The sequence below is a fragment of the Puntigrus tetrazona genome, chromosome 17 (assembly GCF_018831695.1).
Source record: "Puntigrus tetrazona isolate hp1 chromosome 17, ASM1883169v1, whole genome shotgun sequence".
Lineage (NCBI taxonomy): Eukaryota > Metazoa > Chordata > Actinopteri > Cypriniformes > Cyprinidae > Puntigrus > Puntigrus tetrazona.
In genome coordinates, this window is record NC_056715.1 from 10,293,481 (window position 1) to 10,307,755 (window position 14,275).

At 37.3% G+C, this 14,275-nt stretch overlaps 1 protein-coding gene across 1 annotated transcript in view; it reads left to right on the forward strand.

Annotated features, from left to right (window-relative positions):
- Positions 1-11,946, forward strand: part of pacrg (PARK2 co-regulated) — an 84,587-nt gene extending 72,641 nt beyond the window's left edge. Inside the window, exon 5 of the mRNA XM_043263339.1 lies at positions 10,983-11,946. Coding sequence (XP_043119274.1) covers positions 10,983-11,143 — 161 coding nt within the window. The 3' untranslated portion in view covers positions 11,144-11,946. The remainder of the gene's footprint in view (positions 1-10,982) is intronic.
- The last annotated feature ends 2,329 nt before the right edge of the window (positions 11,947-14,275 follow it).

Sequence of the window (14,275 nt, forward strand, 5' to 3'; positions counted from 1 at the left end):
GGATCATTTTATGAACAACTGTGAACTTTTGTCTTTTTATTACCTTTGTTTACTTTTTCCATTCCTGTTTCCATTGTTGCTTCAGTTGAATATTTTATTCACTAACAATGATGACATTTCAAACAATTTCATAACGAAAACGTCAGATTCATGTTATTTCCTAAGCTCATTTTCTAACATTTTATATACCTTAAATACACATTTAAACAAAGACTTTTCAGTAGCACAACATAATTCACCTTGACAGCTGGTTGACAGATGAAACTTGCTGCAGTATTTCTTCATTTTTTTCGCACATCGTATTTAACACAACTGTCTTTTGATAGATCCTATAAACCATAATGCACTTGACTTTCATCTACCAAAGTAAATAATCAAAAGTTAATTTTCATAAGAATTAACCCCTGGGATGTAATAGTTCCTTCAGTAGAGTTTAACACAAGTGCCCCACACATTACACACACCTACTTGCAGAGTGTGATGTAAGAATAAAGCATAAACAGAATGAAAGAGAGGTGGGTAATTGAAGAGAGAGACACAGAGTGAAGAAGTGTGTGGTAGCCTCTGGTGGCCCATCTGTCTCTCTAGCTCTCATTCTGACTGATGTAATAAACTTGACTGCTCCTTCTTCAGTCTTCTGTTTAATGTCGCAGCTCCGATTACACTCATAAGGCACACCCACTAAGAAAAAAAACACTTTTTAGAAAGCATGAAATGACAAATACTTCAGTCATGTGACCCCTGAGAGAGGAACAGAGGTCTGATGTTACTCAGGAAAGCTTTACTGTTTACTGTACACTAGATCATTGTACTCAATGTGTTCATAAATATGAATGAAGCGTTGGTTGGCAAGTAACTTTCTCTCTTTATATATTCGTTGTCTTAAACCATTATTTTTAAGCCAATGATACAAAAAATAATGTTTGATTTGATTTGATTTGATTTGATTTGATGTATAAATTTTATTCTCTTATCATATCATATTTTAATATAATTGCATTACTTTTTATTTTTATGCCTTTACTTCTATCACATTTACAACTGAATAAAAGTATTAATTTCTTAAAAAAAAAAAAAAAAAAAAAAAAAAGAACTTGCTGAACCCAAACTTTTGAGCGGTAGTATATACATATTTAATGGTATTTTAATGAAAATACAGTTTCATTTTGTTAGACCACTTATCTGAATGTTCGGGAGGATGTTAGTGTCTATGAGCCTCTTTTTGGTACCACGCTGCATCCCTTTCTCTCTCTCGCTAGAGTCCAAAATTAGATCAAAGACTTTTATTAGTTTGCCTGTACGAATTACAATATTTCCTAAAAACGTAACGTATAAATTGTCTTTTTCGCCATCTCTCCATATGATGAATGAGTCATATCGGTGTCCTGTGCCCCTCCACCTCCACGAATGCCCCACTTTAGCAGCCAAGCAAAACCAGCTCTGCCTGGCGCCCCATCAGTCATCACACACGCAGCGTAACACTGCAGGCACAAATAGAATCATGTCAGATAGCACGGGGCCAGGAAATATGAAAACAAATAGCCCTGTGTTTGGCTAATAGCTGTCATTTAAGCATCCGCCCTGAGGGAGGAGAGAGAGGGAGAAGTGAGTCTGTGTCATGTGTACAGACGGTAATGAGGTGAGCAGCGAGAGGCTATTCCTTTACCACTACACCACTGATGAGGAGGGTAGTCATGTGGGACGGAGGGAAAAACACATCTTGGCGCGGGTCTCTCGCTCTTCCGGTCTTTCTAGCTCTTTTTGTCTTACTGTAATGCTTTTTGCTTCTTTCTAGTGGTCTCTCTTCCTCATTATATTTATTTTTAACACTTATTATGCAATATTCCAGTAAGTAAACTTAATCTATATTTAAGTAATAACGTTAAAAAGTGAAACTGCATTGCTTTAGCGCCATGTTTTGGCTTGGCTCAAGAGAATTGTTTCAAGTAGAAAATGTAATTTTCCGTCACACTGTCAAATACGCACTAGATTCTTCTAAACATCTACTTTTTTTTTTTCATGTTAATGCTCTGCTAAACATCTACTTTTGTGCTCCACATACATGACATGAACTTTCTTGGTACTGAATGTATGAAGACAGACTTAATACTTTCTAGCTTACAGAAAACCTCAATCAAACCTCAGATTCCTCTTCCTTTTAAATAAAGGGCATCTGCTAGCAATAAACCAACATATGCGCTTAAGACTCCGACATGGTTCACTAACTCTCAAACATGCTCGCACAGAATGAAAGATGGAATGTTTTAGTAGTTTTCTTGCTTTGGGAATCTGGAGTCTGCTTCACCTGAATGGAAACAAAAACATCTTACCTCTAATCTATCAAGTGATTTGACAGCTGTCACCGTAACAGGTTTGTTTTGACTTGGATTCATACAGTAGGTTGTTTTGATCTCAGAAGCTACCTTGTTTCTCATGATTCCCTGTGCAGTCCTGGAAAGCTGCTCTTTTTACAGAACACTAATTATCATTTATACACGAACCCCCACACACACATACACGCACACACACACACACTGGGATTTATGTAAATAGCGCTCTAAAACTCTGCTGGTTAAGGAGGTGTGTTGTCCATAAACACACTGAGCTCCTGCCTGAAGACCCATAAAACACTCATTTACTGGAGAGCTGCACCTCTTCTCGTAACAGTGAGAGAGAGAACACAAACCTTCCAAACATTTCGTGTCACATAGCTTTGGATTTTAGTAAGAGGGAGTGAAAGAAAGACAGAGAAAGTGAGAGCTTATCAGAGCCCTGGTGTCATGGTTGGGCTATGCATTTAATCACTCTGACAGGCCATGGTTTTCTTTCCCGCCCTCCCTTTTCCCCCACAGCCAATCATATTAAAGAAATGAATAACCACCACCAATGGAAACTCCTGGAGTGGAATGGATTGGAATGCTAATAGGCCCCATGAGGGAGGTAGAGGAGCGGAGAGACGGATCAGATACTCCGTCTAAAGGCTCTTCATCCCACTAATGGAGGGAGCAGAGAGCAGTTTAACTCGTGGACACACGAGGAGAGCTTCAGAAGTGCTCCAGACAATTTATTCATTACCGTGACACGCAGCTAACTGATCACTGTAAGGAAATACCAATCACAGCAAAGATGGGGAATTTTTTGTATTTATTACATCTCCGCAAAAAGATACAATTTAATTGGAAAGTGCTTAAAGGGTCCATTTTCTACACTTTCAATTTATTTTTATCAGAACTCCTCCTGTGCTAGTCTTATTGGTGCAATCAAGTTGTAATCTATTGACCATTTCTCTCTCTCTCAGTTGGTTTTGCTGCTGTACCTTTAAAACATTTATGTGACTTTCTTCTTTTGTGATTGGCTAAACCACCCTGAATGTTGCATGTTGGCATAGGTGATGCCATCAGTCATTAGGACAGTTCCAGTTGCTAAATACTAAACAGAGGCTGACAAGGACTGTAAAAAGAAATTTTTATTTTAAAAAAAGTATTGAAATTACTGAATGCTCAAAATTTGTTCACTGTGGAAATAATTAAATGTATTCAGTTATTATGAACGTTATTATAATGCAACTTATGGCAACTAAAAGATGCAACTAAAACAAATTGGATTTGTTGATGATGAATATATAAACTTGGTTTGATTGTATTAGTACTATTAAATAAATCTTGATTCATTTACAAGCTTTGTTTTTGCTAAAACTTTTAAATAAATGGATGGAAATGTTATTAGGCCTAAATATGTTTTAGTGTATAGGATATAGTAGGTCATACTTTTATGTCAAATGATTAAATTGAATTTATTTCTGTAAATAAATGTACAGTTAAACAATTGCAGAAATTACACTGGAAATCAAATCCACAACAAAATAAAATCATACCAGAATAAACACATAACACAATCACTGGCCAGCCATAGCCATGTTAAATATTGTGGTATATAAGCATAGTAATCATAACTATCATACCTACCAAAACACAGTCATTTTCTGATTAAAGTCATTACAACAGGCCCTAAAACATCTTTTAGGGTGGTTTGACATTGGGGGTGTTCACATAAACATGTTCTATCAGTCTGAGACACCCTGAAGTATCTTAATGAGATCTGCACTGTAGTTGAAGCTATAGCCAGGGCAATGGCTAGACTATCATGAAATGACCTCCCTTTTTTCTCAGCACGTTATACAGTATACTTCATTAGAACGGGTCAAATCGGAGTTTAAAAACTCTCTTTGTTTTCATAGAAAAATTCCTCTCATTCCCAGCTGTCTTGGGCCCCCAGCTCATCTTTCGCAAACAGCAGCTCATGAGAATCTCTCAGCACTCGTGTTACATGTAAAACATTTCCCCATTTCTGTCTGGATGTGTATTTCAGCTTAACGCCTCTTTTTCTGGGAAGCTTAACACTGATTGCTTGAACGCCATCTTTATGGGCTCTGTGTTGGCTTATTTAACAATTTATTAAAAGAATAGGTTTAAAGTTACATCCCATCTGTACATTCAACGTTCCTTGTTTTTAGCAACATTCACGGAAATAGATACGGATTGGTGGGATTATATTGATACTCCCTCTTTGTAACATTCAGGATCTCAACAACATAATGATTCAAACATTTCTTTATACTGCTTCTCCTTTTTTTTTTTTTTTTGCTTTTTCTTTATTGAGCTCAATTAAATATTTCTTAGCCATGAACTAAATCCATGAGGTTGAGTTGAATCAAAACTTTTGTTTTGGAGCACAAAAAAAAATCTAATAAATAAAATGTAAATCGGAATAAAACATAGAAGACAATATGATTTCATATTTTATTTTAATTGATTTTTATTTTAAACATTTTTAATTTAAATACTGAAGTATGAAAAATGATGCAATCATTATATTTTATTAAATTATAGTAATGACATATTTTATTATATTTTTATAATGTTGTTACTGCACAATAGACAGATAGATATATTAAAGTATTTAGAAAAATCAGTGTAAAAAAAAAATAAAATAAAGGTACATTTTTTTCTTCCAGGGCCCAAATGTTCTCTTTTTCTGCATTGAGAAACAAATAATTCAAATAGATTAAAGTACCGTCATTGCATGAACAATTGCCCATATAGCCATTATGAGTTGTAAATGAGCTATTCACATATGCACACCTGTTCATAGTGCAAAGGTACATTTCATCAAGCTGTTGGACATGAATATTAATGCTAGCACCATTAGCAGAGCTCACACAAGGTCAGGACCTGTGAGAGGAAACTCTGAGAACGTTTAAAAGAAAAAAAAAAAAACAAGAACATTTTTATGTATTATTTAGGGTGACCTCTAATTTGACGTCTTTGTTTCTTGCTGTGTGAGTATGCGAAGAACTAGCTAGCATATGTAGTGTTTTTTGAGTGTACGTAAAGAACCACAGGTGTTTATTAGAATGTACAGTATGTGTGAGCTACATAATCTGTTAATAAGGTGCTAATGATAGAGATGACAGAGACAGAGATGATGATGTGCGTGTGGGTGTGTATGGCACACACATTTTCATCATCTGTCACACACATTCATTTTTACATTTTTCTATTAGGTTTTTGTGATTAGCAGTCATCTCAATCGTGCGTTCATTTTGACAGATTCACAAGGACAGGGGTTTCTCTCCGTCCTTTGGCAAATGTCTTGCCTCGCAGCGCTGCACAGTTTGTACTTTCTTTACACTCTGTCGGCTGTTAGCAGGAGCGAAATCCAATATCAACATACTGTGTGTGGATCGGTCCAGTTTAAACCCAAACACAAGAACCATCAGTTGTCCAGCTGCTGCCCTGGTGCGGACGTCCAGCCCCGAACACGTCCAGAGAGAGACTGAGAAAGAGAGAAGGATTAGTTGTATAGACTGTGCCTTGGCGTGACAACCCTCTTGACGCCAACCTGTCTGCCTAGATATGAAGAGGAAAGAGTAAGAGAGAAAGAATGGAGTAAGGGGTGAGAATAGAGGTGTGGAAAAGGAGTTGAAGAGGGGGGACGGAAAAGACAGCTGTTGAAACTCATCTCACACTCACAGTGAACGGAGACACAGAGGGAGAGAACAGATACACTCTCACAGATGGAAGTGGATTTCCTCATGATTAACATTTTACTGAGAGATTTGAAGAGAAATATTTGTTCAAGGCAAAATAACATTTCCCTAGTTCACAAACAGATTCAAATGTGAATGTACTTGCGTTGCCAGATTGTGACTAATGTCTGGTCCATATTGCAACTTTATCTGGCCAAGAACCGCCCACTTATACAGGAAGTGACTGTCTGACCATTTCATGTGACCGAGCCAAGATTTTTTTTCTGTGTTTAGGGTAAATAATCTAAAATTGTATAGGTCTAATCTAAAACTTATATATAAGTTTAAAAGATAATTACAATTACAATATATATATATATATATATATATATATATATATATATATATATATATATATATATTTTTTTTTTTTTTTTTTTTTTTTTCACAATTATGACTCTATTTATCACTTCCTTGATCTGCAGTATCTCTATCATTCAACTTGTATTATATATAAATATATTTAATATATAAATATTTTTCTGAAATATACACATGCATGTGGGTGTATTTGTATATACATAATATATATACAAATATATACAATCATTTGACAGCACTAAACATTATATGAAATGTTTCTTGAGCAATAAATTTGCATATTCAGAATGATTTCAGATTTATGTGACCCTGAAGATATTAAAATAGAAGACAGTTATTTTAAATTGTATTAATATGTCACAATATTATAGTTTTTACTGTGCTTTGACAAAGTATATACAGCTGTGGTCACCATAAAAACAATCTCCCAAAACATAAAATCTTACTCACCCCAGGCATTTGAATGATAATATTTATCATTTTGTAGTGTATATATTTTTTACCTTTAGGATACCGGTCCCAAGGAAATGTAATATAACAATAAAGAACGAAACAGAATGCACAAATCAACAAAAACTTATTCAAAGATTTGATGCTTGAACCTTTCAAACTTTGGCAAATCCAGCCACTAATTATTGCTCAGAAATGCTCTTTGGGGCAGCTTGGGAACTTGTAAACACAACTTCAGTTCCTGGCAGATTGATAAAAATCTATGCACTTTGATTCCCAGAAATCGCATAAACCAGATTGTAATTTTTTTTTCTGAAAGCTCTTGCTGTGTTATTAAGCAGTCCGTGCGTGTGCTCTCTGAGACTGAGACAAAGTTTTTAAAGAACAATCGTAATGTGTGTTTGTTTTTGTAGCTTATGTTTGTTTTTCCTCAGGTTTTTCGAGTCAATGTCTATCTGGGGGGCTTATGAGTATGATTTTGGTTTTCTGAAAGATGCTGAAAACTCCTTCTTGCTTGAACTTCACTCTACCCCTGAACTCTGTAGAATCGAAGCCTGGACTCCACATGATTCCAAACAGAAGCATATCTTTGCAGTTCATGCACAGATGGCAAATGAAGCTCTCCTACCTCTTCAAAGCATTATCCATATACCTATTTTCTTTAAAAGCCTCTGGTGAGGATTTTTATTCTAACCCCCTACTTTCTCCTGCTCTGGTGAAAATAGATTGACAAAGATGCTGAGTGAGAGGGAGAGAAAGCAAAGGATGCCTGAAGGCAGGATTAACGGACAGAGTTGATTTTATTTTCCTGTGTTTTAGGGTCGTACTGATGTGTATATGAAGCAGTGCAGTGTGATTGGCAGCTTTTTCTGGTGTGGGCCATGAGCCAAACCACTTCAGCAAGTTAGTACAGAATATGTGCAATGTATGGGATGCTTACATTGTGCATAAATTAGAAAACACATCTCATTTACATATTGACGCAATATACTAAGTGCGGCACAGTTGCAAATAAACAGAGCTTATACTCAACAGGTGTGGGCGATATACTTACGACAGTGGCGCAAAATAGTTTAAAGGTTTTAAATAATGCGTTTTAGGTTTTATAAAATGGCGCAAATGCCAGTAATTTGACACGCAAACATTAGTAAATCGTGTTACGTGATTCATATGCTCTCCTCCCATACAAATGCATAATCAGTTAGGTCAGGCACTGCAACAACTGTCCGTGCCTTTTCAGCGCTAATTGTTCAACTTGTGTCTTTTGTAAAGCATGACTGTACTATTTTATTGCCTAAAGACGGTTTGCGCTGGCGCAGTCTGTTATAAATCTGGCCCTTGTTCATCCAGAAATGAAAATTAGCATATGTTTTACTTACCCCCGAGCTATCCTAGGTGCGTATGACTTCTTTCTTTCAGGCGAATCCGATCAGAGTAAAAATTGTCCTGGCATTTCTAAACTAAGCGCTATCATTGTTGTGGGCGGGTGTTTCAGTCCAAAACGTAATGCGTAAACATAATAAAACATACCCACATGGCTCAGGGGACTGAATGAAGGCCTCCTGTAGTGAAAGAAAGATCCGTATTTTAAACGTAATAAACAGCTTTTTTCTCACTTCTGCTTACTGTGGTCACGGATGAAGTTCAGACGGATGGCATAAGACGTATGCATCGCGCATGTACTTCTGAGAAATGTAGGAGCAAATGAAACTACATTTCCTTACTTTAGCAAAGGAAAACCAGTCTCCTCGTGCCTAAAGATGGTTTCAACGACAACAACATTAACTTAAATCCTAATAAACATCCTAATAACACCAGCTAAGTCCTTCTAGAGTAGATCATTTTTTCATAGCAAGCAAAATATGTTTGCTGCATAAATCAGACGGAATTATTAAAAATGCTAATTCATTTTCTGCCAGCAGAAGGTGCTTTAAGCACAAGAAATGGAGGTTTCCCATATAAGGGCTGTAGAAAAAGCAGCTCTGAGCTTACAAACGCTGCTTTAGATGAAGGATGAAATGAAAGTGGCATTTTCTCTCTTCCTTTAGAATTACAGTGATATAAAAACACCCTACGCCTCGGTTGGTTTTTTAAACATGCATTATGTGCTCATGTTTATTCAACGAAGCCTTTCGGAAAATCGGTCAGTTTTAATATCGTGACAGGTCACCACAAATAAATAAATGTATGGGAAACACATCCCACAGCACAATAACCTGAGACTAACTTCATTACTCATCATTAGCTGCGTTTGTAGCCAGCGGCACTAACAAGACAGATAAACAAACAGACCAAAAGTTAACTTCGGGCCAGGCTCGTGCACCCCATGAAACCGTCTATATCAAAGTCCTCTGACGTTCTGTAATTTCCTCACTCTTGTGTTGTTTCAAACCTGTATGACTTCTGGTGGAACCCAAAAGAAGATAATTTGTAGAATGTTATCAAACCACTTCGGTTACCCTTAAATTTCTACTGTATTCTACTTAATTTTTTGCTGTATTCTACATTTCTTTAATTAAATTTGTAATGACATGATGTAAATGATGTACATTTTCATTTTTGGGTGAACTATCCCTTTAAAAACATTAACATTTGTAAATACTCATTATCTAATTTATATAAGGCACTATTTATCTTTAACCAGGCTCTTGCTTCAATTAAAATTAAGTAGGAACTAAACATTTAAAGAGGTATTAAAGCTATTCTGTAAAACTTTGCCCTATTATTTTAATTTAGTAAAATATTTATCCCAGAGTTTAAGTATATAAGATCGGGGTCACAACAAGTAAAGCCATGGTCCTCATTACAATACGGGTTTTCAAATAAATGATAACAAACTATTGAATTTGAAATTAAAAACATGTACAAACTACAAAAACATACATTTTTATAAATTGTTAATAATTGACTTAATTTAACTGATATTAAATGAAGACGGTGCTGAATTGGCAAGTATAATTATGAAAAGTGTTTATTATGTTTGAAATATGGATACATTCTTTACAAAAAATTCATGGCAGAAGTCCCCCCCCCCCGGAGTCGTGTGAGGCATGTTATATTACATTTGCTTACACTTTATTTAACTAGTTTTGGACTGTTAAATTGGAAACACCTGCCCACTACAATGATGCCAGGATCATTTTTGTATAACTCATTTTTGGATTCGTCTGAAAGAAGAAAGGCATATCCACCTATGATGGTTTGAAGTTGAATAAAACACATGTGTTTTGTGTAGATAATAAAACTATAATACATTTAATCTAATAATAAAACCATTTTGCAACTGATAAAGGATTTGAGTTTCACATTCACGGCTTTTTCCATTAAAGGCAACAGAAGCAGCACTAGCTTGACTAGTAAACAGCTGCCTGGAGGCATAACTAAGATGGCCAGTGCGTTTGTGTATAGATGAGCATATTAACACACCACAAGACCTTTGTACTAATATTTTATTGATTGGTTGTGGGTTTTAAGACCTGTGTGAGGAAGAAACATGGAAACGATTCACAAGTCAGGCAGATGAAGACATACAGTTACGCAGACTCTAGACAGACAACACACACTCACACATGCTAGAAGAGAGAGACTCCCTACTTACCTGCTCTCTTTTCATCTGCCTGTCATCCTTTGCTTTAATGAGCAGGCAAGAGAGACAGAGAGGTGTGTGTGTGTGTGTGTGTGTGTGTGTGTGTGTGTGTGTGTGTGTTCAGACTTCTGGTGTAATTGGGCCTGTGACCTCAGAAGGAAGTTTGTTTGGTAGGTAGCGGGTGAGCTTGTGTGTGTGTGTGTGATGCTGGAGGAGTGTGAACGTATTGATTTGTGTGTGTGTGTGCGCGCTGTAGCTTACCCAGTGATTGATGGGTTTCTCTAATGTCATGTCAGAGAGCGGCAGAGATATGCACAAGAACATCCGGTAAACACACATTCCTCCTCCTGATGAATTATTTGAGATTTGTTCACACGCTCCTGCTGAATATCTTAACAGTTATTAGATCTGCTCTTTTCAGAAGATCTCTGTGTGTGTGTGTGTGTGTGTGTGTGTTACTAACTTTATTAGGGCTTTTAAACTTTTAAATATCACAAAGTATGCTAATATGATGCAATATGTTTGTGTTGTGCGCAGAAAACTCGGGTGACGGAATCGACTACAGCCAGCAGAAGAGGGAGAACATCGGAGACCTGATTCAGGAGACGCTGGAGGTGTTTGAACGCTATGGGGGCGAGGACGCCTTCATCAACATCAAATACATGGTGCCCACCTACGAGTCCTGCCTTCTCAACTAATTGGAATGGAAAACTCAATCAGAAACACAGTCTTATACAAACATAAACATACCCACCTTATGTTACAAACCTAATTTTGGACTTCATTAAAGTCATAATGCAGATGTTATGAGTCTGTGCACAATGGCTGTCTGTATCAGAGAAGACACACACACAGCTTCCTGTGAAGATAAACAGACAGGTCGCTCAGGGGTCAATAAATCTCTCGGTTGCAACTAACCTGCATCTCATTTTTATTTAGTTAGGATTTATCTAAAGAGAAAGCCAGAGAATGCCCACATATTCAATACTAGCTGGCTACAGGTACTGGAAACAGTGTTTTGAATGTAACTATATCATGATGATCTATATTTGGAGCATATATATATATATATATATATATCTGATTTAAATAATTTCAACCACATTCAAAACTTTTACTTGAATCCAAAAAATCTTGCCAGGGCAATCTCTTCCAATCACACAGATAATTTTCAGAAGGTCACTGATCTAATCTTTCCTCATATAATGAACATTTTCTTGCTTTTTCTTCCAATTTTCTCAGTGGTTTCTGGAAAAAAAAGAAGAAATATTGAGACTCCCCTCTGGCTGTTCACTCACCTTCCAACATGAAGCACATGAAATCTCTCTTCTTTTTCTTTTTACTTGTTTTTATCCTTCTATCTATTCTACCAGGAGTGTAGCAGATATTGTATCTGAGAATAAATTTGCTCCCCTAATAACAATAATGCATATTTCCTCTTTGGCTGGAGTTCATGTACCAATGTTCATCTTTCAGCGAATCAGACCGATCATCCCTTTTAATTAATATTCATAAGCCATGGTTTGTGTGCTGAGCCTCTGACAGAAAGTAAACCAATTTATTTGAGAACTACAGAAGAGAAGAAAAGTCATGTTTGCCAAAAATATGCAGTTTTATATTCATAGCCAACTAATCTTTCTGTATAATTAATAAACCTTATTGCCAAACACTGGTGATTGACATTAGTAGGAAGTTTAGTTATTATGCTTTCAAAATATCTCATGAGTGTATCCGTGGCAACTAGACATTTTATAGGCTTTGAGATTTTTAATAGCCTCCCCACTTTTCAGATGATTTCAACCCCCCTGCCCCCTGCTTTCTTTATCTCTTTCTCTCTTTCTTTATCTGTGTCTTTTCAGGTCAGCTCTTTGTCGGATGCTTCTCTTTTATATTTAAACGTTTGAGGTTTTTTTATTTGGCAGTGGTGAAACATACCTACCAAAAGCTAACATATAAGGCACTGGTCTTAGCTCTAAAGGTCATGATACCTATACATATACACACACCTCTACAGAATGGACCTGAAGGGACATAGACAGTGCACAAAATAACACATGACAGATAGCAAATATTTAGATGGCAACATTATGTGCTTTTGAAAGCCATGAACCTGTATGAGCTGCAGGCTGTGTGCCAGAACACAATGTCTGAATGAAACGCTCATTTATCAGAGCGCACACACACACACACACACACACACACACACACACACGCGCGCACTCAGTCGGGGGCTTCCCTCCTGCTTAAAAGCCTCTATCTTTTCCTACCTATGAAATCAAACGCCTCGAGTGTGTGTTTTGGTTTTTTTATTCAGCCGAATAGTGATTTTATAGCATATAATGTCCTCTGAGTCTTTTCACTTAATGCTTTTACAATCAGATTAAGCAGCCATCTGTAGATCTCCTTCTTTCTGGGATTATTAGAAGGGCTCTGAGCTGCTCTTTGGACACCAGGCCCCATAATCACCCCATATATATTACTTTGTGACACCAGTGGATCATGCCGTCATAAGAACATACCGTAACATGAAGGATGTGCAGTGTTTTGCCAAAGTATTTCCTTTAACAGCTCCTAGGGGGGAAAAAATCTGTGTTGGTATGTTTTTAAAAATGAGTCCCATGAGCCGATGTTTACAGTGAGCTGAGATTTCTGAAACATTTGAAATCTGTTCAATCTGGATTTGATCACACGCCTGTAAATTACAGCTCTGAACAGACACAAGGGGAATTGAGGCGGGATTTGCCCTCAAATCAGTTTTACTGCAACAATCGGGGTCAATAAAGAGACCTGGAGTCCCAGCTCGAGTCCTAGAAACCGAGACTGTGAGAGAAATAGTTTCAGTCATCATTTACTCATTCTCGTGCTTTCATACCTGCAAGACTTTCTATCTTCCCCCGAAACATAAAAGAAGACATTTTAAGAATGTGCCACTACAATGAAAGTTTTTTTCTCGAACGGACAGAATACACCGAGACATGTTTTTTTCCAAAGCACCAAGGTTTGGAACGGCATGACGGGACATTTTTTGGATCAACCGTTTTTCTCATTTGTCTGATTTGGCTCAGATCTAATTGCCTCTCAGGTGAATCGATGAATGAAATCGGTATAAAACAGGGATGGAGACGTTGATGCGAGAGCGGAGGGAAGGGAAAAACATTAGAGTGTAAGAATGCCAGATTGTTAGGAGCAACAGTGCAGAGGGGAGGGAGGGAAAGCGAAGGGAGCAGCAGGAATAAATAGCCCTCTGGGATCTATTCTTCTTGTTCGGCGCATCTGCCAGGGGCCGCACGAAACCCAATGCCAGCCAGTGAGCATGTGCAAAGCCCTGAGCTCAATGGAGATTTATTTCGGAGTGACTTCATGCTTCAGGTGTCCCCTGCCCCTCTCAACCCCAGCCCACCACTCCACAGAACAGACTGGAGCTCTGATGTTTCTTCCAAAACTTGACTCAAAAACGACTCTTCTAAGCCTCAGAGATGTAGTGAAGAAAACAAAAACCTGCTCCACCCCTGCCACTTTTCACCATCCAATCATTTCCTTTGTCGACCAAAACAAGCCCCGCCCTATTTTTATCTTTTAAAAACCAGATGCGTCAGATTATTGCAGTAAAGTGGGTTGTGAAAGCTCGTCGTCAGTGCATTTCTGCAATTCTGAACTTTTGTAACATTTTGTCTTTTTCCAAACAGCAAGAATTGAGCTGTTTCGTCGAACAGTCTTTTCTAATATCGGGCTGTTTGAAAAGTGAGTTTCTTTAAAGTGGTGCTGGTGTGTAGCGTGTGAACGCGTGGTGTGTTTTGAAGAAGGCTCACAGGAGGCCGATGGTTTTTTCG